General features: G+C 41.3%; 1 protein-coding gene across 1 annotated transcript in view; it reads right to left on the reverse strand.

The window, feature by feature from the left end:
• The window catches only part of LOC124719750 (ankyrin-3-like), a 101,634-nt gene that overhangs the window by 59,770 nt on the left and 19,781 nt on the right, over positions 1-22,083 (reverse strand). Inside the window, exons 2-3 of the mRNA XM_047244950.1 lie at positions 1,141-1,310; positions 970-1,017 (exon numbers count right to left, since the gene is read on the reverse strand). Of these exons, the coding sequence (XP_047100906.1) occupies positions 970-1,017; positions 1,141-1,228 (136 nt within the window). The 5' untranslated portion in view covers positions 1,229-1,310. The remainder of the gene's footprint in view (positions 1-969; positions 1,018-1,140; positions 1,311-22,083) is intronic.

A 22,083-nucleotide genomic window follows, 5' to 3' on the forward strand; every position in this document is an offset into this window, starting at 1 on the left:
GACGAGAGGCTCCAGTTGCATGGCCTGCTCGTTCACTGCATCTCAACCCGTGCGATTTCTGGTTATGGGGCCTCCTCAGAAGCATCGTGTACGCAGAGGACACTCCAGATGTGGAGACACTGGAGCAGCGTATTCATCCTGCCTATGACGCTGTTCGTATGCAGCCTGGCCGATTTGAACGTGAGGGACGGAGCACGCTTCTGCGCGTATACACGCATACGTTGAGGCACACGGAAACCATTTTCATTACGTACTGTAACTGTCGTTGCAAGTACAGCGAGTTTTAGGCCGCAGTCTTTGTAACAGTGTATGAATAATTTGTGTCTGGTGTGGAAACCATGCGTTTCCAAACATAAATTCATTAGACCTTTTTGTTCCGTATCCTCTCATCGATCAATCCATAGAGTCTGTATAGGGTGGTAAAAATCATCCTGTATACGCTACGTGATGACTAAATGGCATTCGAACTGGAGCTTTCTAGAACACCAAAAGCGATGACACACTGATACCCAATGATGTTGCGAAGTTCGCTCGCAGTATCCTTATGTCTGCAACGTGACCCAAAGCAGATACCCGAACAAGTTCACTCCGGCGTATACCACGGGTGTTATGCTACTGGCAAAGCAGTAGCGTGGGACGTACGTATTGCCTGTCATCCAGGAGCAATGAACAGTACTGAATACAAGTTCGTGTGACCCTTGGACGAGACAGCATTCTGAACAAAGGAGATATCACATTATTAAGATTAAATTAGTGCAGAATTATTTTACATCATCTATCGCTGTTTCAAAAATAAAAGCTGGATATATTCAAGTAGCAATCTACTGTATTTGAATATGACCGCCGCCCCACGGCGCCGGCGTGGACGTCTCAGACCACCAGATAAGACTGCCGTGATTAAATAAAATAGCACCAAATGAACCCCGTGGACCATGAGGTGGTTTTAGTAGTAACGGATGAAACACTTACCTGAGTTGTCGGTTGTTGAAGTATGCAAGGTGACTCCGGTATAGGATTCTGAAAAAGAAATTCGCAAATATCTCCATAAAAAAATTAAACTTATTGTTCATTATTTCACAATAAATTGTTATCCATTATCATACTCAGACTCTTATGAATCGAACAAAGTAAAATTTTTACCTGTAACGGGAACTGGGTGACTGTAGCCAGTAAATATGACCACCGCCACAAAAATGCGGGTGAACCAACTGAAGCCTCTGCAGAACATGATGGAAGGTCGCAGGTGTCGGGCCAAGTAAGGAACTTTTCTCTCAAAATAACCTCGCCAAACTTGCAGTCTGCTGATCAACCTGAAATTTTTCGAACAAGTGTGAGCACAAAACACATTTTTTTTGCCACTACCTGTCTAGTAAATAAAGTAGAGTAAATTAATTTGGATCACACCATTTTACAAGGTGGATGCCACTCCGTTGTTTCGAAATACAGTGTGATTCACGAAGAGATGCAAATATTTTAATATGTTATTCTACAAGTAAAACTAAAGAAAAAAATTCAAGTACACATAGATCCGCAAATGCTTGGTTACCAAGTTACGGCTAATAAACAATTTTGCCTGAACTTTAACAACTTAGCTAATATGAAGCTATCGCAAAACTGAACGAGGCTACAGTAAAGCACGATCTCCATTTACTTTATGGTTATTGGTCTGGTGAAGCGAATAAAACATGCCCCACATGTGTATCTGCAGTAGTTTTCCAGAACATCCATAGAAGCAAATAAGTAGTTCCGTAAAATTTTTAATTTATTACTTGCCCCAATTTTGTTCTTTTTTAAATTCCAGACAACTGCCCAAAGTTTTCAACAGAAGTTGCAGAGAAATTAATTTTGGAAAAAATGATGGTAATAACGTTAACTGAATCTGTATGAACGTGTCAGATTATCTGCTTTTTTTAGTGTCATAGCACACGTGAATTCATCTTAAACCAGAAAAACCAAAGCTCAGTGTTAAGGGAATTGTACAGTGTACACACAGTTTCACAATACATTCACAATAAATGTTCAAAAATCTCTCCACTGAATTCAATGCATTTAGCTGCACTTGTATGAACAGATTTCGTTGCTCGTTTCAGTTTCACAGGGTTGTTCTTAATTTCGTCTGTTGCACTCACAACGCGAGCAAGCAATGCGTCACGTCTATTGACTCTGTCCTCATAAATTATGTCTTCACTCATCCCCATACACAAAAATGCATTGGTGTTAAATCGGTCGATCTGAGTGGCTACAGACGTGTAGCACTTAGACCAATCTATATCTGCTTTTAAATGTATAGTGACGGGTTGGTGGAATGTGGAGGCGCGCGGTCATGTTGGGAATGCATTTGCAGTCGCGTAGCAAGTGGAAGATCTTCGAGCAACCGGGGCATTTCTCCTTGAAGGAATTGTAAATACGTCTCGGTAGTTAGACGTGCTGGGAAAATATTTTATTAGATTCACCACATCAATAACAACAAAATGAATCGAAACAGTGCTTTATTTTAAACTTGTACAGTTTCGCAATGGCTTCATACTAGCTAAGGAGCTAAATTTCAGGCAAAATCTTTTGTTACCGTAACTAAACTTTTGCGTATCTCTGTTTATATCAACTTTTTATTTAGTTTTACTTGTACAATAACATATTAAAATACTTGCAGATCCTAGTAAATCAACCTGTATACTGGATGATCAGCTGAACTGTTTACGTCAAAAACAATTGAAAGCATTTAAGAGATCGTTATGATGTTTGCACCTGATTAAATGAGAGAGACTGCTGTATGAGCCACGTATAGTCCGTTGTCATACTCATATTCTTTGCAGGAGACGGGAATTAACTTCTCTTTTTCAAACGAAACTATAGTACACTACTGGCCATTAAAATTGCTACACCAAGAAGAAATGCAAATGATAAACGGGTATTCCTTGGACAGATGTATTACACAAGAACTGACATGTGATTACATTTTCACGCAATATTGGTGCATAGATCCTGAGAAATCAGTACCCAGAACAACCACCTCCAGCTGTAATAACGCCCTTGATACGCCTGGGCATTGAGTCAAACAGAGCTCGGATGGCGTTCACAGGAACAGCTGCCCATGCAGCTTCAACACGATACCACAGTTCATCAAGAGTAGTGACTGGCGTATTGTGACGAGCCAGTTGCTCGGCCACCATTGACCAGACGTTTCCAGTTGGTGAGAGATCTGGAGAATGTGCTGGCCAGGGTAGCAGTCGAACATTTTCTGTATCCAGAAAGGCCCGTACATTACCTCCAACATGCGGTCGTTCATTATCCTGCTGAAATGTGGTGTTTCACAGGGATCGAATGAAGGGTAGAGTCACGGGTCGTAACACACCTGAAATGTAACGTCCACTGTTCAAAGTGCCGTCAGTGCGAACAAGAGGTGACCAAGACGTGTAACCAATGGCACCCCATACCATCACGCCAGGTGATACGGCAGTATGGCGATGACGAATACACTTTCCCAATGTGCGTTCACCGCGATGCCGCCAAACACGGATGAGGCCATCATGATGCTGTAAACAGACCTGGATTCGTCAGAAAAAATGACTTTTTGCCATTCGTGCACCCAGGTTCGTCGTTGACTACACCATCGCAGGCGCTCCTGTCTGTGACGCAGCGCCAAGGGTAACCGCAGCCATGGTATCCGAGCTAAGAGCCCATGCTGCTGCTGCAAACGTCGTCGAACTGTTCGTGCAGATAGTTGTTGTCTTGCAAAAGTACCCATCTGTTGACTCAGGGGTCGAGACGTGGCTGCACGATCCGTTACAGCCATGCGGATAAGATGCTTCTCATCTCGACTGCTAGTGATACGAGGCCGTTGGGATCCAGCACGGCGTTCCGTATTACCCTCCTGAACCCACCGATTCGATATTCTGCTAGCTGTCATTGGATTTCGACCAACGCAAGCAGCAATGTCGCGATACGATAAACCTCAATCGCGATAGGTTACAATCCGGTCTTTATCAGTCGGAAACGTGATGGTACGCATCTCTCCTCCTTACACGAGGCATCGCAACGACGTTTCACCAGGCAACGCCGGTCAACTGCTGTTTGTGTATGAGAAATCGGTTGGAAACTTTCATGATGTCAGCACGTTGTAGGTGTCGCCACCGGCGCCAACTTTGTGTGAATGCTCTGAAAAGCTAATGATTTGCAGATCACAGCATCCTCCTTCTGTCGGATAAATTTCGCGTCAGTAGCACGTCATCTTCGTTGTGTAGCAACTTTAATGGGCAGTAGTGTATATGTCAATACGTGGTGATCTACTGTGCAGAGGGGGAGGAAGATGGGGGGATTGGGGGGTTGTTGTGAGGGATTAAGGAAGGAGGGGGAAGGAAGTCGGCCGTGGCCTTTCAAAATGGCCATCCCGGCATTTGCCTGGAGTGATTTAGGAAAATCACGGAAAACCTAAATCAGGATGGCCGGATGCCGGGTTGAAGTGTCGTCCTGAATGCGACTCCAGTGTGCTGAACACTGCGCCACCTCGCTCGGTCGAGGATGTGGGCGTGTCTCGCCTACAGCAGTGGCGTTAGCCGGCTAGACGAGTCTTGGGCGGGTAAGGCCTCTCCAGCGGGTACTTCCGAGTGTGGTGCTTGGTGAAACTGCTCTCTAACAAACGAATTCTGTATGAAAAAGTATAATCCCATTTCAAAAACATCATAACTATTTTGCTATTTAAGATATGTGCGTGAACAACATACTGAAGGAAAGAGCAAACTCTCGAGCTTTACACGGCTCACGCTTGCTTGCAGGAGTGAGCGCCCACCTCAGTTGTAGTAAAAATTGTGTCGGGACAACCGAAAGCGTTTCGTGTTTTACGTTTTGCGCAGTGCGGTTCAGTAATAACCGTTGAACGTGACTTTCGTACTAGGTATTGTGTGGATCCTCCTACAGCACAAAGCATTAGACGGTGGCACGAACAATCCGTAGACACAGGTTGTCTGTGTAAAGGCAAATCGCCGGGCCGTCCCCGAGTGTCTGACACAGACATCGAACGCATTCGCCATAGTTTCGCAAGAAGTCGTCAGAAATCCGTTCGCCGTGCAGCTCGACAGCTCAGCATGCCCCCGATGTCCATCTGGCGTGTGTTGCTTCGACGTTTACACACGAAACAATACAAAATTCATCTAATACAAACTTTTAGTAAAGGTGACAAACATAAACGTTTGGAGTTCTGTAATTTCGTTCTTGGCAAGTAGGAGGATGTCAGTTTTCTTCCACGCTTAGTGTTTAGTGACTAGGCAAGATTCCATTTCAGAGGAAAGATGAGCCGCCATAATGAGAGAATATGGAATACGGGAACACCACATGAAGTTACACAAAATGAGAGGGACTCTCCAAAATTGGATGTGTTTTGTGCACTTTCACGGTAAAAGGTGTACGGCCCATTTTTTCCTTTTTCCTTTTTCCTTTTTTTTTTTTTTTTTTGCCGAGATCACTGTTACCGGAAGTACATATCTCGATATGCTTGAGAACGTTCCCATCCCACAATTGGAGACTGATTCGAACGACTCCATTTACCAACAGGCTGGGGCATCGCCACACTGGCATCTGGAAGTGCGGGAATTTTTAAATCAAAGGATTACTGAACGATGGATCGTTCACATTGTACCAAATGTTTCAGCCTTGCATAACCAGACCTGACTCTATGTGATTATTTCTTGCGAGGGTCTATGAAAGACTCTGTTAATGTGCCTCCATTACCAGCAACAGTGAATGAACTGAGAAATTTCATAACAGCAGCTGCGGAAGCTGTAACTCGAGACATGCTCGCTGTAGTATGGGAACAATCTGAATACGGCATTGACATTTGCCGTACGTCTCAAGGCCGGCATATTGAAGAACTATGAGAAGGTATGAAATAAAACTTTGAATTTTCCGTTCATAAAAAAACAAAATCAATTGTATTTGTTTACTAGTTTCAGAAGTATCGGTGTGCCGTATAGGATGATTATTTTTGATGCTGCCTGTATAGTGTCGGCAACTGAAGGTGGCTCGAAACGCGACACTCTCCTAACCATATCATGAAACCGAGGATACGAGAGAGAGATTCGTGAAGAAATGACCTCACCCCCACAATTTTGCGATATTTATTACAGCATTTAGGAATGCTTTTGATTACGAATATTGTGATAGGCCTTTCATAATTAATAACTAGCTCGCTCTTCGAGGTGTCGTAGCATATAGGGTGTCAAATCAAAGCTAAAGACGGTCATAAACACTAAAAAAATCTGATTTCATTTATGTAACTTGCTCTGTCTTCTAGCAGCACGATTCTGTAAATGTGACAATATTCTGAATTAGCTACAGTTGAACGAAGTAACATGGTAGTTTAAGTTACTCAGTTGCATAGGTAATCGTAATCGATGACGAATACTATAGCTAATGTTGAATACCATTTCATACTACGTTTACTCATAAATGGAAATCGGCGTTAGTAAAAAGTGCACTTCAAGTAATGTTTTAAAGAGGAAATGAACAGATGGCAGATTAACACTCCTTTTAAATTAGTGACACATTTATGGTATATATTAAAGTAGCACAATTCTTGAGAGTACTAAACAATGTACCTAAATATGATTTACATTTTTCTTAATATGTTAGGTAATACCACACAGCTGATGTTTTGTGTGGCCACAAAATGATTGTGATAACTTTGAGATTATTTTGAATTTAATGTAAAGTACGTATGAGGGACAGCCTTAAATATGAATATTACTCAGTGTTAAACGTCGAGTCAGTGTTGGGCGACGCCACAGAGAATGTGGAAGGGCGTGGATCACTGCGCGTGTTCTCTTTGCGTCTTTCGGTTCATTCGGTATTTGGTGTTTCGTGATTCGAGTTTCGGCAGCTTTCTGTCTCGGAGTGTCGTTCCGGTGATCTCACGAGAGGTAGATCTGAATAGTGATCTGGTCGGCGAGTCAACGCGAACTGTTTGTGCGTGCAGAGCGCTGGACTTAATTTACTGAGCTCTGCCCTACACTTTTACTTCGTGCAGGATTTGGAATACTCTAAATAAAGTTTCGATTATTTATTTTGGAGAACTTGTTGGAACTTTAGCTTCGTACTAGTGAGAATCAAGGCAGAAATGAAATTACAGGGTGAATACTATTGAAGTGAATGAAATAAAATCGCCATAACGTGTCAATGGATTGCGTTAGGACGTTAAAACTCCGCGGTTAGCCATGGGGCATGATGGGAATTAATATCCGCATGCGTTTGGTTTGCTTTAGTGACAAAGCCCGGATTAATTTGCATGGGTTCGTCGATAAGCTAAACAAGCGCATTTGCGGGACTGAGAATCCGTACTCCGCGATCGAGAAATCTCTCCATCCTCAACGGGTCACGTAGTAATCGGTGCGATATTCTTTGATGGCATGGTGACTACCGAAAGCTGCGTGAAGGTTTTCGAAAATGATGTCGTCCCCATTATCCAAAATCACCCAGATATCAATAAGATGTGGTTCAAGCGAGACGGAGCTCGACACCATCGAAGCAGGAGAGTGTCTGATGTCCTGAAGAAGCACTTTGGGGACCGCATTCTGGATCTTGGGTACCCAGAGGCCCCCGGCCTCATCCTTGATTGACTGCCATAGTCTCCGGATATGAATACATATGACTCCTCATTGTGCGGCTATATTAAATATAAGGTGTACAGCAACAACCCCAAGACCACTGCTTAACTGAAAACAACCATTCAGGAGGTCATCGACAGCATCGAAGTTCCGACACTTCAGCGGGCCGTGCAGAATTTCGCTGTTCGTGGGCACCACATCATCGCCAATGATGGCAGACATAACGAACGTCTCATAACCTAAAGTCGAATATCTGTAGTGACATTTACGTGTTAAGTAAAGGGAGTGCACGCCCGGCAGTTTGTGACTAATTTGCGATTTTCCTCATACAGTTGAATAATTGTCACAGTGTAGATTACTTTGCTATAGCTGATGTTATTGGTGGCATGTGAGTAGTGAACCATGTTTTGCATCGTGTTTAGTAAAGAATCAAAATTTCTTGAAATGTTTGCACATAGTTTTGATAATTACTGCTTTGAGAAAAAGGAAATCTGCAAGCATATGTTCTGCGTTTACACTGTACTTCTTCTCTTTATTTATGATTGTTTGTTAATGACTTTGCTTTGAACCCACACTGAAGTGAGATCACCATTCACCGATATTTCAGTAATATCAATAAATTTTTATGAATGTTGAACTATAATCCGATTGTGTTGGTCAACTTCATTAGCCCTACGGTTTTGATTGTTCAGTCCATTTCTCAATACTCCGCTAAATAGCCTATAAATTGCTTGAGAAATGAATCATTTCGTACCTGCGTACCGGCGCATTAAAACGCTGATGTGCGACCAACCTCTGTGACACGTAAAGGCGAGCCAGCCCGTCTGATATTCTGGGCTTGCGACGTCCAGACACCGCTGCCAGAAGATATGGAGGAGACTCATTTGCAAATAAAACTTACAGTTTAGGATTTATGTCTTTTGAACATCGAACCGAAGCTTTGTTGTATTTAAATTCGCGAATTCTTTTGGAAGTGAGTAAATACGAAGTTTTCTACTCTCAGTACAGAACTTAATAACTGGAAAAGTAAATTAATCTATTCTACTTCTTTCCAAATAGCGTGGACAAAAGACAATAAGCTGTATGACTCAACAAATCTGAAAGTTAATTCAGTGGAAGTTTTGAAGCCATATGTCCTGACACTATGTGACGCAATGGTGCCGAAAAGGGGTTGACAGACAGTGGACATACTAAACTTCGTCTCCAAAATTGTTTCGCTGAGGAAGATCTTACTATGGTGCCTTATTTAATTCATGAAGGGAACGTCTGAACAACAGATATCGAAATAAATATTCATTGGAAAGAAAAACAAGTGAAATTATTCTGCAAAGGAATAGGCACTGGATCTGACACAATATCAATCTGTTTCTATTTGCAGCTTGCGAAAGAATTTTCTCCTCCTCCAGCAGCAATTCTCTCTTTACAATTTCTTATTGTATTAGAAATAAAAAAGGTAATGGAACGTTATCTACAACTTGTACAGAAGTAGGACTGAAATTATAAGGACATGAGAAGGTATCTTCGAAGCATATTGCGTATGTAATTGAATGTACACATTGATCGTCTTGTGAAGAAACCAAGGGCAAATTGAGAAACGAAATAAAAAACTAACGGAGAAGAAATGTAAAATTTAAGGTTATCTGACGAAACTGTAATTGTGTCACAGACTGCAAATGATTTGAAAGATCAGTTGAACATAATGAATACAGTCTTGAAAATAGGGTGTAAAATGAGCATCAATAAAAGTGTGACAATAGTTCTGAAATTTCGTCGAATTAGATGGTGTTGACTGAAGAATTAGGTTAGTAAATGAGTCACTAAAAGCAGTTGCAAAACTTTGTTCTACGGACTGGAAAATAGCTGTTGATTCCCAATATAGATGGGATATAAAATTCAGACTGGAACACCGTGAAAGGAATTACTGAAAAGAAGGAATCTATTAAGTTCTGATAGCAATTTCAGTGCCAGTTAGTGGCAGCCGTAATTGGAAGTGAGATGTGGAGGGTGAATAGTTCAGACAAGGAGATAATGGTACATTTTGAAATGTGGTGCAACAGGAGGACGTTGAAGATTAGATAGGTAGATTGAATAAGAAATAAACATGCAATAGACACAAAATAAAATACAGTAATTTTATCTTGAGTGTAATCGTTCAACTGTACAATATTTTCTGTCACTGACCATTTGTGTAGAGTCACAGATATAGAACATGCAGTATTTTCGTTGGATGAAAGGATAGACTCTTATTGTATGACTACTTCAAATGGCGGAGGGTCATGTATTTATTTCAGAAAATGATCACAGTTCGAAGCAAGACGTGACCTTAGCACGGTAAGTGCAGAAAAACTCTCTGTTGCATTGGCTATTTAATGGACAGGAACTCATAACGCCAAGAAATTAATCAATATGTATGTGTTTGTCTCGATCTCCTGGTGATAATTTGGACATTTTTCTCAATAAATTAACAGAAGTACTAGCTAAAACCTCAAGTACAATAGTCTACATATTGTTGTGTGAAGACATAAACATGAAGACATCATAAAAGAAACTAGTAGCATCCCCACAAATATCCTTCAGAGTTTTGGGATATCCCAGTTGGTCAATAGTACAACAATGGTTACTACAACAACGGCATCAGTGATTGATAATCTCGCCAAAAGTATGGACAGAGAAAAGTGTGAAATAGCTGTACAAGATCTTGGCTTATCAGTGCGTTTCTGTTAAATAACAGTAAAATTGGGTATGGAAAATTCCCAAAAACTGCAAGCTTATGAAACATATTTATCAGAAATCAAAATACAAGATTTTCCAAAAGAACCAGCGTACCAAAACCTGGGATGAATTGTAATGAGGAACGAATGTAAATCGTAAATCGTCTATACCCTCAACATTATTTAAATTGAATTTTTAAAAGAGCTTTTGAAAAGCACCCAAATCACTAAAAATGTTTCACAAAAACAAATGGATAACCGCAGTTGTTAAGAAGTCTTTCCAAATCCTTCTGTGCCTCAGTTACATTAAAAACAGTCATAATGAGCGAGAATTATTAAATCTTTATCGCAGGTGCCGAAAGATTTACAAAAAGTTGCAAACTGCTGCAAAAAGTTGCTACAACAACAGAGCAAGGACGTAGTAAAACTATGCAAAACTAAAGTATTAAAGGTGAAAAGGATTAGACGAAGTAATAATGTGTGTACTGAAACACTGCATAGAGAGTATACAAGCTCCCTTAATACACACGAATTCTTGACATCAAGGAAATTTCCACAATGTTTAAAACAGGCAGGAGTTGTACACCTACCAAACCATAGGTAAGCAGGCAGTTAGAAGACTAGTGGCCCATTGCCCTGTTATGGACACTCTGGAAAATATAAAACACTTATGAAAGACATTTGAACTAAATAATTTTTTGGTTTTCGAAGAAGTAGGAGTATAGAATGAGCCATAGTATAACTCATAACTTGATGCTCTTGACAAAGATGAGTGAGTGACACACAGTTTTCAGATTATTTGAGTGCTTTTGATAGTGTAAACCATAACGTTCTACTAAATAAGTTAGAAACATTAGTGATAAGAGCAGTAGCTAATGACTGGTTCTGACCATATCTAGCACTGGGTAAAAATTGTACAGATAACACATACCTCAAATATGTCTAAGGTCTTAGTAAAGCATTTATCAAAGTTAATATATATTAATACAGGAGAGCCTGAGGGTAGCATTTTAGGAACAATACTCTTCCTGATATACGTCCATGGCTCTCCCACTATTGACAGTCATGGAGAAATAATATCTTTGCTGATGACAGCAATACTATAGTCTCTGAGAAAACTAGGGAACTCCATGTAGAGGGATAAAACAAGGCCCTTAAGGAGTTTTACAATCGGACAATAAGCCATAAAGTGACGTTGAAGATAAAGAGAACAAACGCCAGGAATTTCAGTTTGAAGATTGAAAGTGATCCTATTCAGTTAAATGTAGTTGGCACCTCTATAGACAATGTAACAAATGGAAAACATCTAGGGATGAATACTGATTCTCAGTTGAACAACCAAAGGCACTTGCGAGGTAACTTATTCAGCACGCTATGCCCTTAGAGACCCGCCATCATTATACACTGAAGCACCAAAGAAACTGATACAGGTCTGCGTATTCAAATACAGAGACACGTAAACAAGCAGAATACAGAGCTGTGGTCGTCAACGCCGACATAAGACAACAAGTGTTGAAACGTCCCCTTAGAACTATTTATACAAGACTGTGCTTAACCTGGCACACAATAATTTTAGCGCAACGCAATCTGACTATCAAAAATCCCTGCAAAAGAATGGCCCTGAGTAACATTAAACTATACCTTTCAGAAATCACTTACCTCACAAAAATCTTCGTTAATCGAACTACTGCAATACAGCGAGCGCCACTACTGCCAGCTAAATAAAAGATTCAAACTACTGAAGGCACTAACTACTGATAGGGATAGTTAGCAAATGAAAGATATTAATAGAGAACAAACAATGTATTTACCTTAATATTCATAATTGACATCCAGTATTACAAATTATCAAAACTCCGCCATCTCTCTCCCCACATCCACCACTGCTGGCGGCTCACCTCCAACTGAGCAACGCTACGCGCTGTTCACATCCAGCTGCCGCTGCCTAACACTACAATGGCAGACAACAATGCAAACTAGCCACAGGCTGCACACAGCACAGCCAGTGATTTTCATATAGAGCGCTACGTAACTTTGCCAATAAGAAAATATAAACAGCCTACTTACAGTGTCTGACGCAGTTGTTACATCGGTTACTAATGTTACAATGGCACTTCGTCAAGATTCAAGTGAGTTTGAACGTGGTGTTACAGTCGGCGCACGAGGGATGGGACTCAGAATCTCCGAGGTAGCGATGAAGTGGGGATTTTCCAGTACTACAATTTCACGAGCTTACCGTGAATACCGGGAGACCAGTAAAACATCAAATCTCCATCACTACAGCCGGAACAAGATCCTGGAGGAATGGGACCAATGACGACTGAACAGAATCGTTCATCTTGACAGAAGTGCAACCGTTCCCAAAATTGCTGCAGATTTCAATGCTAGGGCATCAACAAGTGTCAGTGAGCGAGCCATTCAACGAAACGTGTTTGATGTGGGCTTGGGAGCCGAAGGCCCGCTTGTGTACCCTTGATGACTGCACAACACAAATCTTTACGTCGCGCCTGGACCTCCCAACACCGAAATTGTACTACTGACGACTGGAAATTTCTAGCCTTGTCGGGTGAGTCTCGTTTCAAATCGTATCGAGAGGACGGACGGAGACAAGCTCCTGAATCCATGGACGCCGCATTCCAGGAGGGGACTGTTATAGCTCGTGGAGGCTCTGTAATAGCGTGGGGCACGTGCACTTGGAGTGATATGGGACCCCTCATATGCCTACATCCGACTGTAACAGGTGACATGTGCGTAAAAGTCCTGTCTGCTCACCTCCACCGATTCATGTCCGTTGTGCATTGCTATGGGCTTGGCCAATTCCAGCAGGACAATTCCAGATATGAACATTATTGGGCATATCTGGGATGCCTTGCAACGTGCTGTTCAGAAGAGATCACCACCCTCTAGTACTCTTACGGATTTAAGGAAAGCCCTCCAGGATTCGTGGTGTCAATCCTCTCCAGCACTACTTCAGACATTAGTCGAGTCTATGGCACGTCGTGCTGCGGCACTTCTGCGCACTCGAGGGAGCCCTGCACGTTACCAGGTACGTGTACCAGTTTCTTCGACTCTTCAGTGTATAACAGCCAGCATCTTTTAGTTACATACTGTTCAAATGTACACTGAATTCTTAATTATGATATTCTCTTCTGGGAATCAAATGTACAAAATACGAATACAATTTTCAAACTGCAGGTAAGTGGCATCACATCAATAACCAAGCGTTGTACTCGAGGTAATTGCAAAGACCTGTCCAAAACACTGGGGTTTTAAGTGCACTGTGTGTGTACATTTAGAAACCAGATGTACACATCAAAGATGACGTTCGCTTTTACTGCACGAAGAGCTGGAACAGGATAAAGACGGAACTTGCCTTTAGGAAGAAAAAAAGAATAAAACAGCACACTAGGTTTCCAAAGGAGACCACGGAAATTGCTAATACAAACCTATTTAAACAGAAAACTGAAATGTACCTGTTAATCCAAACATTCTAGACAGTGAAGGATTACTTACATAACGCAGAGAATGGCTTGATAAGAAAATGCAATACAAAAAGTAACGATAGTAAAAAACCTAAAATTCGATGTAACTTTTTCAGTCTACATTTCCCTTCCCCACTTTTTTGCCTTCCTTTTTCTGGAGGGATTACTCCTGCCAATGTTGTGCACCGTATAACAGTGAGACGCTGTCCTCTACCTGAGCTAAGCACCCCACTCGTTATAGAGGGATGCAGGCTCTGCTTTTCCGGTTAGCAGGTGCGAAGCTGCGGTGCACTAAATGCTCCTCACGTCAGCTGATAGTGCGCACGTGTGTTGTGCTATGAAACAATCTGTGTACAGCGTGTTTAGAGTGAGAAGTGACTGTGTGTGAGAAATGAAAGGACAGTGTAGCATTAGCGTTTGATCACTGTGAAGTAACCCGTTTGTGAGACAGTATTGCGCAGCGCACGCAAGTTTCCTAACAAGGCGCCGGCTTATCCGTCAACAGAGCGCCGTTTCCTGGTTCTAGGCCAGTCGGTGTGACCAAGCGGTTCTAGGCGCTACAGTCTGGAAACGCGCGACCGCTACGGTCGCACGTTCGAATCCTGCCTCAGGCATGGATGTGTGTGACGTCCTTAGGTTAGTTAGGTTTAAGTAGCTCTAAATTCTAGGGGACTGATGACCTCAGAAGTTAAGTCCCATAGTGCTCAGAGCCATTTGAACCATTTTGAACATGATTCTACCCTCGGCACTTCCCGCGTTAAGAAGGCCGCGAGCTGCCGAAAACGAGGCTGTAGAGGCCCGGGCAGCGTGAGCCGGGTTAAGCCGTGTTTACACCTGGAGACAGTGAGGTATCACGTGGAGCGGAACCGAAGCTGTGTCCAGTACAATCAAGTACGGTCATAAGAATACGTTTTATGCTACGTTTACCTCCGCTTAGACTACGTGATAATGCAGAGCAACAGGAATAGCCGCAGCACTGGCCAGCCATCTGGTCCAAGTAAACTGCAATGATGTGAGCAGTTGGAGTTCAGACGTAAAAAAAGACGAGCAGATAAACAATGTAGCTTCAAATGTCAGTAATCTTTAAAGAGAATGAAATAACATTCGGCACTACCTCACGCTTCTTAGCTGTCCAGAACGAAGCCATAAAATGCTCTCGTTCTCGCCTGACATAGTGTACGTAGGCTGTCTACATCTGCATCCATATTCTGCAAGCCACCTGACGGTGTGTGGCGGAGGGTACTTTGAGTACCTATATCGGTTCTCCCCTCTATTCCAGTCTCGTGTTGTTCGTGTTATGCCTCTGTGTGGGCTCTAATCTCTCTGATTTTATCCTCATGGTCTATTCGCGAGATAAACGTAGGAGGGAGCAATATATTGCTTGACTCCTCGGTGAAGGTATGTTCTCGAAACTACAACAAAAGCCGGTACCAAGCTACTGAGCGTCTCTCTTGCAGAGTCTTCCACTGGAGTTTATCTATCATTTCCGTCACGCTTTCGCGATTACTAAATGATCCTGTAACGAAGCGCGCTGCTCTCCGTTGGATCTTCTCTATCTCTTCTATCAACCCTATCTGGTACGGATCCCACATCGGTGAGCAGTATTCAAGCAGTGGGCGAACAAGTGTACTATACTATAACCTACTTCCTTTGTTTTCGGATTTCATTTCCTTGGGATTCTTCCAATAAATCTCAGTCTGGCATCTGCTTTACCGACGATTAATTTTGTATGGTCATTCCATTATAAATCACTCCTAATGCCTACTTCCAGATAATTTTAGGAATTAACTGCTTCCAGTTGCTCACCTGCGATATTATATCTAAATGATAAAGGATCTTTCTTTTTGTGTATTCGCATCACCTTACACTTTTCTACATTGCGATTCAGTTGCCATTCCCTGTACCATGAGTCAATTCGTTGCAGATCCTTGTGCATTTCAGTACAATTTTCCATTGTTACGACCTCTCGATTCAAATGGCTCTGAGGACTATGGGACGTAACATCGGAGGTCATCAGCCAAGCCTCAGTGAACTTCTGATGTTATCCACAAGGTCATTTATATATACTGCAAATAGCAACGGTCCTATGACAATCCCCTGCTGCACACCTGCAATCACGCTTACTTCGGAAGACTTCTCTCCATTGAGAATGACATGCTGCGTCCTGTTATCTGGGAATTCTTCAATCCAATCACACAATTCGTCTGATAGTCCATATGCTCTTACTTTGTTCATTAAACGACTGTGGGTAACTGTATCAAACGCCTTGCGGAAGAAATACGGCATCTACCTCGGATCCCGTGTCTATGGCCCTCTCAGTCTCGTGGACGAATAGCGCGAGCTGGGTTTCACACGATCTTTTTCGAAACACATGCTGATTCCTACAGAGTAGATTTCTAATCACCAGAAAAGTCATTACACTCGAACATAACACGTGTTCCAAAATTCTACAGCTGATCGACGTTAGAGATATAGGTCTAGAGTTCTGCACATATGTTCGACGTCCCTTCTTGAAAACGGGGATGACCTGTGCCCTTTTCAAATCCTTTGGAACGCTACGCTCTTCTAGAGACCTACGGTACACCGCTGCAAGAAGGGGGGCAAGTTCCTTCGCTTACTCTGTGTAAAATCGAAATGGTATACCATCAGGTCCAGCGGCATTTCCTCTTTTGAGCGATTTTAATTGTTTCTCTATCCCTCTGTCGTCTATTTCGTTGTCATCTGTGCGACAATCTAGAGAAGGAACTACAGTGCAGTCTTACTCTGTGAAACAGATTTGGAAAAAGACATTTAGTATTTCGGCCTTTAGTCTGTCATCCTCTGTTTCAGTACCATTTTGGTCACAGAGTGTCTGGACATTTTGTTTTGATCCACCTACCGCTTTGACATAAGACCAAAATTTCTTAGGATTTTATGCCAAGTCAGTACATAGAACTTTACTTTCGAATTTATTCAACGCCTCTCGCATAGTCCTCCTCACACTACATTTCACTTCCTGTAATTTTTGTTTGTCTGCAAGGCTTTGGCTATGTTTATGTTTGCTGTGAAGTTCCCTTTGTTTCCGTAGCAGTTTTCTAACTCGGTTGTTGTACCACGGTGGCTCTTTTCCATCTCTTACGATCTTGCTTGGCACTTACTCATCTAATGCATGTTGTACGATGGTTTTGAACTTTGTCCACTGATCAACAACAGTATCTGTACTTGAGACAAAAGTTTTGTGTTGAGCAGTCAGGTACTCTGAAATCTTCTTTTGTCACTTTTGCTAAACAGAAAAATCTTCCAACCTTTTTCAATATTTCTATTTACGGCTGAAATCATAGATCCAGTAACCGCTTTATGGTCGCTGATTCCCTGTTCTGCGTTACCTCTTTCAAATAGTTCGGGTCTGTTTGTCAGCAAAAGGACTAATATGTTACCGCCACAAGTCGGTTCTCTGTTTAACTGCTCGAGGTAGTATTCAGATAATGCACTTAAAAAACTTTCACTGGATTCATTGTCCCTGCCACCCATACTAAACGTATGAGTCTCCCCGTCTATATCGGTCACTTTTGTTAAACAGAAAAATCTTCCTACCTTTTTCTAATATTCCTATTTACGGCTCAAGTCATCGATGGAGTAACCGCTTTATGACCTCTGATTCCCTTTTCTGCATTACTGTTTCTAATAATTCGGGTCTCTTTAGGTTTTTATGTTGGTAACGCTACGTACTGCTCTGTATGAAAATCGCTGACTGTGCTGTGTGCAGTCTGTGGCTGGTTGGACTGATAGTTGAAATATTCGCATGTGTAGTGTTGGGCAGTTGGATGTGAACAGCAGGTAGCGTTGAGCAGTTGGAGGTGAGCCGCCAGCAGTGGTGGATGTGGGGAGAGAGATTCCAGAGTTTTGAGAGGTTACTATGAGCGGACGATCTGGACGTGTGTCCGTCAGAAAAAGGAAATTTGTAAAAAAAAATTGGCTTTCAGCACTATGGGACTTAACTTCTATGGTCGTCAGTCCCCTAGAACTTAGAACTACTTAAACCTAACTAACCTAAGGACATCATACACATCCATGCCCGAGGCAGGATTCGAACCTGCGATCGTAGCGGTCGCGCGGTTCCAGATTGTAGCGCCTAGAACCGCTCGGCCACTCCGGCCGGCGGAAATTTGTAAGACTGGATGTCATGAATATGACTTTTGCCTCTATTAAGGTAATCACATTGTTTGTTCTCTATCAAAATCTTTCATTTTCTCACTATGCCTATCAGTAGTTAGTGCCTTTAGTAGTTACAATCTTTTATTTAGCTGACAGTATTGGCGCTCGCTGTATTGCAGTAGTTCGAGTAACGAAGATATTTGTGAGATAAGTGACTCATGAAAGGCATCAGTTATTGTTAGTCGGGGCTATCTTTTTGTAGGGATCATTGAATGTCAGACTGCGTTACGCTAAAATATTATATGTCAGTTTAGTGATTATCAGAATAAGTAAAGAGAAAACTGTCTGAGTACGTTGAGTTTTGCTTAACTGTTTGAAAGTCAAATAACGTAAGAGTTTTTCCAGCACTGTCATTCTTTACATACAAAGGGGAAATGTCGTATGTCGACCCTTAGCCGAGGATATCTCATTGGAACCTTCTGATTTTTTCTTGTAGTTTGTGTAATTAGTGTAGTTATTGTTTATTGCTAGCGCTCAGTTGTAGAGGGAATCTCCTTTGTAGTTGTTGTGTTCCATTTTTGTACATTAAAACAGTTGTGAAAAGCATGTAGATTTGCATCAAGTATTTCGCAGCCGCCGTTGCAAGTAATTGGATATTATTTTCAGTGCAATTTTAATGTGTTTTCTTATTTTGCTGTCCAAATTGGCCTTCTCTGGGTTATCGTGTGAAATATTTTGCCAATTATGGCATGTGAAAAACGTAACTCTAGGCTGCAAAGTAAATTGAGAAATGACAGTGAAGACGAGAGTAGTGTGTTAGCGCCACCGTGTAATGAATTAACAAATATTCTGAATAGTAATTTGGTAATTGTGCATAGGGAAGCGGAGCAGGTAATAAATAAGGGTGTAGACAGTGAAACAGCTAGTGAACAGGGTAGTATTGTCGATCGACCGGTCGGCAACAGCTCGCCCCAGGAATCCGAAATTACAGGACATCTACAAAATCTACATACCGTAGATTTTGCGTCCTCACCGTTATCTCAGTTAAGTCAAGACAGATTTTCTGCTTTTCAAAATGCGAATGTTTCCGATGCAAATGCACTGCCGAAAAGCATATAGGAACAGGTTCCAGACACTAATACATTGTTATTGTAATTAATGCACTAAATGGAACAAAATCAAAAACAATCACAGCAACAAATGGAACAAAATCAGACACCAACACAGGAATAGCTTCAATAGTTAGACACAACGCTTGAACAAACATGCGAAGATTTAACTGCTGAGTTACTTAACATCGTAACTAAATGTCAAAAAGTCTGTGATAACGTAAAAACACAAATTTGTTAGAATTTTCAAACTATTTTTTCGCGGCATGAAAATGCATTACAGAATCACGAAGCAGCTATAAAACAACTGCAAACTATTGTTCATGAAAATCACGACACCTTTCGGCCTAAAATTCACTCAGTTGCATCTACCGATTCGGTTACGCAACTTGCAAAAACTCAGGAAAACTTAAAGAACACATTAGATACTCTAAAACTAAGTTAAGAAAAACACAGGGAAGAAATTAATTAATTATCGGAGAAAGTAGCCGAACTTTCGGATCAGTTCACTAACTTATCTACAAAGATACATGATAATCTGAATGACACAATACCGGTAGCCTTCACTGACACAGAAGGGTATGAACAAATTAAGAAATTTAAACAAAATCAGACTCAAATCAACACACAGTACGAAAGAGAAATCCGGGAGGTACAAGACCAGTTGACACAGTTAATACATGAATTACACGTTTCAGAGGAGACTCGCGCTCCAACACAGGAAGAGGGACTTGGAAATACGAAGAGCCACAAAATAATAGCACAGGGCATTTAGAAAATTGTGAAACTTTCGGATCAGTTCACTAACTTATCTACAAAGATAGATGATAATCTGAATGACACAATACCGGTAGCCTTCACTGACACAGAAGGGTGTGAACCAATTAAGAAATTTAAACAAAATCAGAATCAAATCAATACACAGTATAAAAGAGAAATCCGGGAGGAAGAGGGACCTGGAAATACGAAGAGCCACAAAATAATAGCACAGGGCATTTTGGAAATTATGAAAGTAAGTGGCAAGGTGCATCAAAATTTGCGATGGAACCGCCGACACGACGTAACAATGCCAGATATGCGACTCGCCATCATAATGATTTTGACTATAAGCTGTTCATTACTACACGTAAACTCAAAACATTTAAGAATTCCGGCAATGACATTCATCTAGCGCGGCTTCATCAATTCTCTCATTGTTTTCCTCCCAGCTGGTCATTAGAGCACAGATTGGAATTTATGTGCGGCTATTTGGAAAATGAACCTGCTGTAAGAATGCGTTTGGTCATTCGCGATTGTCACAGTGAAGGAGAATTCTATCATGCCTCCCTCTCAACATATAGGTCTCAAGATACTCAAGACCGAGTAAAACATAGCATCATAATGATGAAAGACTTTCAACAATCTGAATTCTCCAGTCTTGTCAAATATTTTGAAGACAAATCCATACAGCCGCTCAGAACTCATCCGCATACGCTTAATCAAATTGCCTGAACATTTAAGACATATAATTTTGGCAGGACGTTGCTAAGACAATATCGAAGCTTTTCAATTATACAAGAGGTGGAAATTGGCAATGACAATCGCGGGACGCAAAATCAGGAAAACAACAATTACTGGTCACATATGTCACAATTTCGTGACGACAGAAATATTAACTGGACTAGACAAGGGTATTCTTACAAGGCAGATCGTGAGCAAAACAGATACCACCTGTATGACAACCGTTGGCAGAGAAATAATAACTACAGGGAAAGATCACTTCTCTGCAATAATGACTATGACAGAGATAATCATAGAAACAGACAATGTGGGAACCAAAATAATTATTATAAAGGGAGACAGAATAACTTCAGATGCAACAGCCCACCGCGCAGTTACAATTCAGGGAGAAATTCTCCATCACGTGACAGACGAGAAAGAAATTATAGAAATTACCCACATCATGACAGACGATATAGTCTTAACAACAGACCAGAATTTAACAAAAACTGGAGTGATTGAAACAGGGCTGGGCCCTCTCGACAAGTTGAAATTGTAGCGGTTAGATCTCCAAATTCCAATAGCGACGCACGACCACAAAGAAACAGTAGACAATGACTCACACCGCTGGCAGCCACGAAAAGTACTTATGGAGCTGACGAAGTAGCTTCCGTGGCTATTAATTACGTAAAAATGAAACACTTTAGGGACTTCTTACTCCAGGAACACGACGTAAAACAACATTGCATATCCCGTAATTCACATTATAGTAAATGACGTAAAATTTATAGCAGTGCTTGTCTCTGGCAGTCCCATTTCAGTAGTTAGTGAAACAGCATTTAGCAAATGCAACAAATCGAACGATTGCCCTACACTTCCTTTACGTCAGATTAAATTACAAGGCGAAATTTTTGGAAAAGGTGTAGATGAATGCCAACAAACCAACTTAGAATTCTTTTGTCACAGTCACAGATTCACCATGAACTTTCTTATCGTTCCATTATTGCCAACAGAAATTATATTGGGAGTAGACTTTTTGAATGAATACGAAGCAATCTTAAACTTTCACGATGCTGAAATAAGTTTAGAGAAAGAATGTAAGTCAATAGCATTGAAATTTGAAGATTGGCTCTCAAACTATGACAACGAAATTAAGCGGTATTACCTCTTGATAGACAACAGTTCGGAAGTTTCCACGGAACTTGACACTAACAATCACTCTGCAAGTATTGACGGGGATTATATCGACGACCCATTCGAGACTAATGACTTAATTCAAAACAAAATTAAAACAATTGAGATATGTAGTGACACTGATAGGTAGGACCTTCTTCACATTTTACAAGCACATTCCACAGCTTTTACTCACAAAACAGGAACCATCAAAGGATTTCAATATCAGTTTCATGTTCGTGAGCATACTAAATTTTGTATTAGACCATATGCAATTTCGGCACATTATAGGGACTGTGTTAGAACAGAAATACATTGTATGCTTGACGAGGGCATTATTGAGCCTGCAGTAAGCTCATACAACAATCCATTACATGTTGTTGAGAAGAAAAGTAGATCG

Source organism: Schistocerca piceifrons, chromosome 11 (genome assembly GCF_021461385.2).
Source record: "Schistocerca piceifrons isolate TAMUIC-IGC-003096 chromosome 11, iqSchPice1.1, whole genome shotgun sequence".
In the NCBI taxonomy this organism is placed as follows: domain Eukaryota; kingdom Metazoa; phylum Arthropoda; class Insecta; order Orthoptera; family Acrididae; genus Schistocerca; species Schistocerca piceifrons.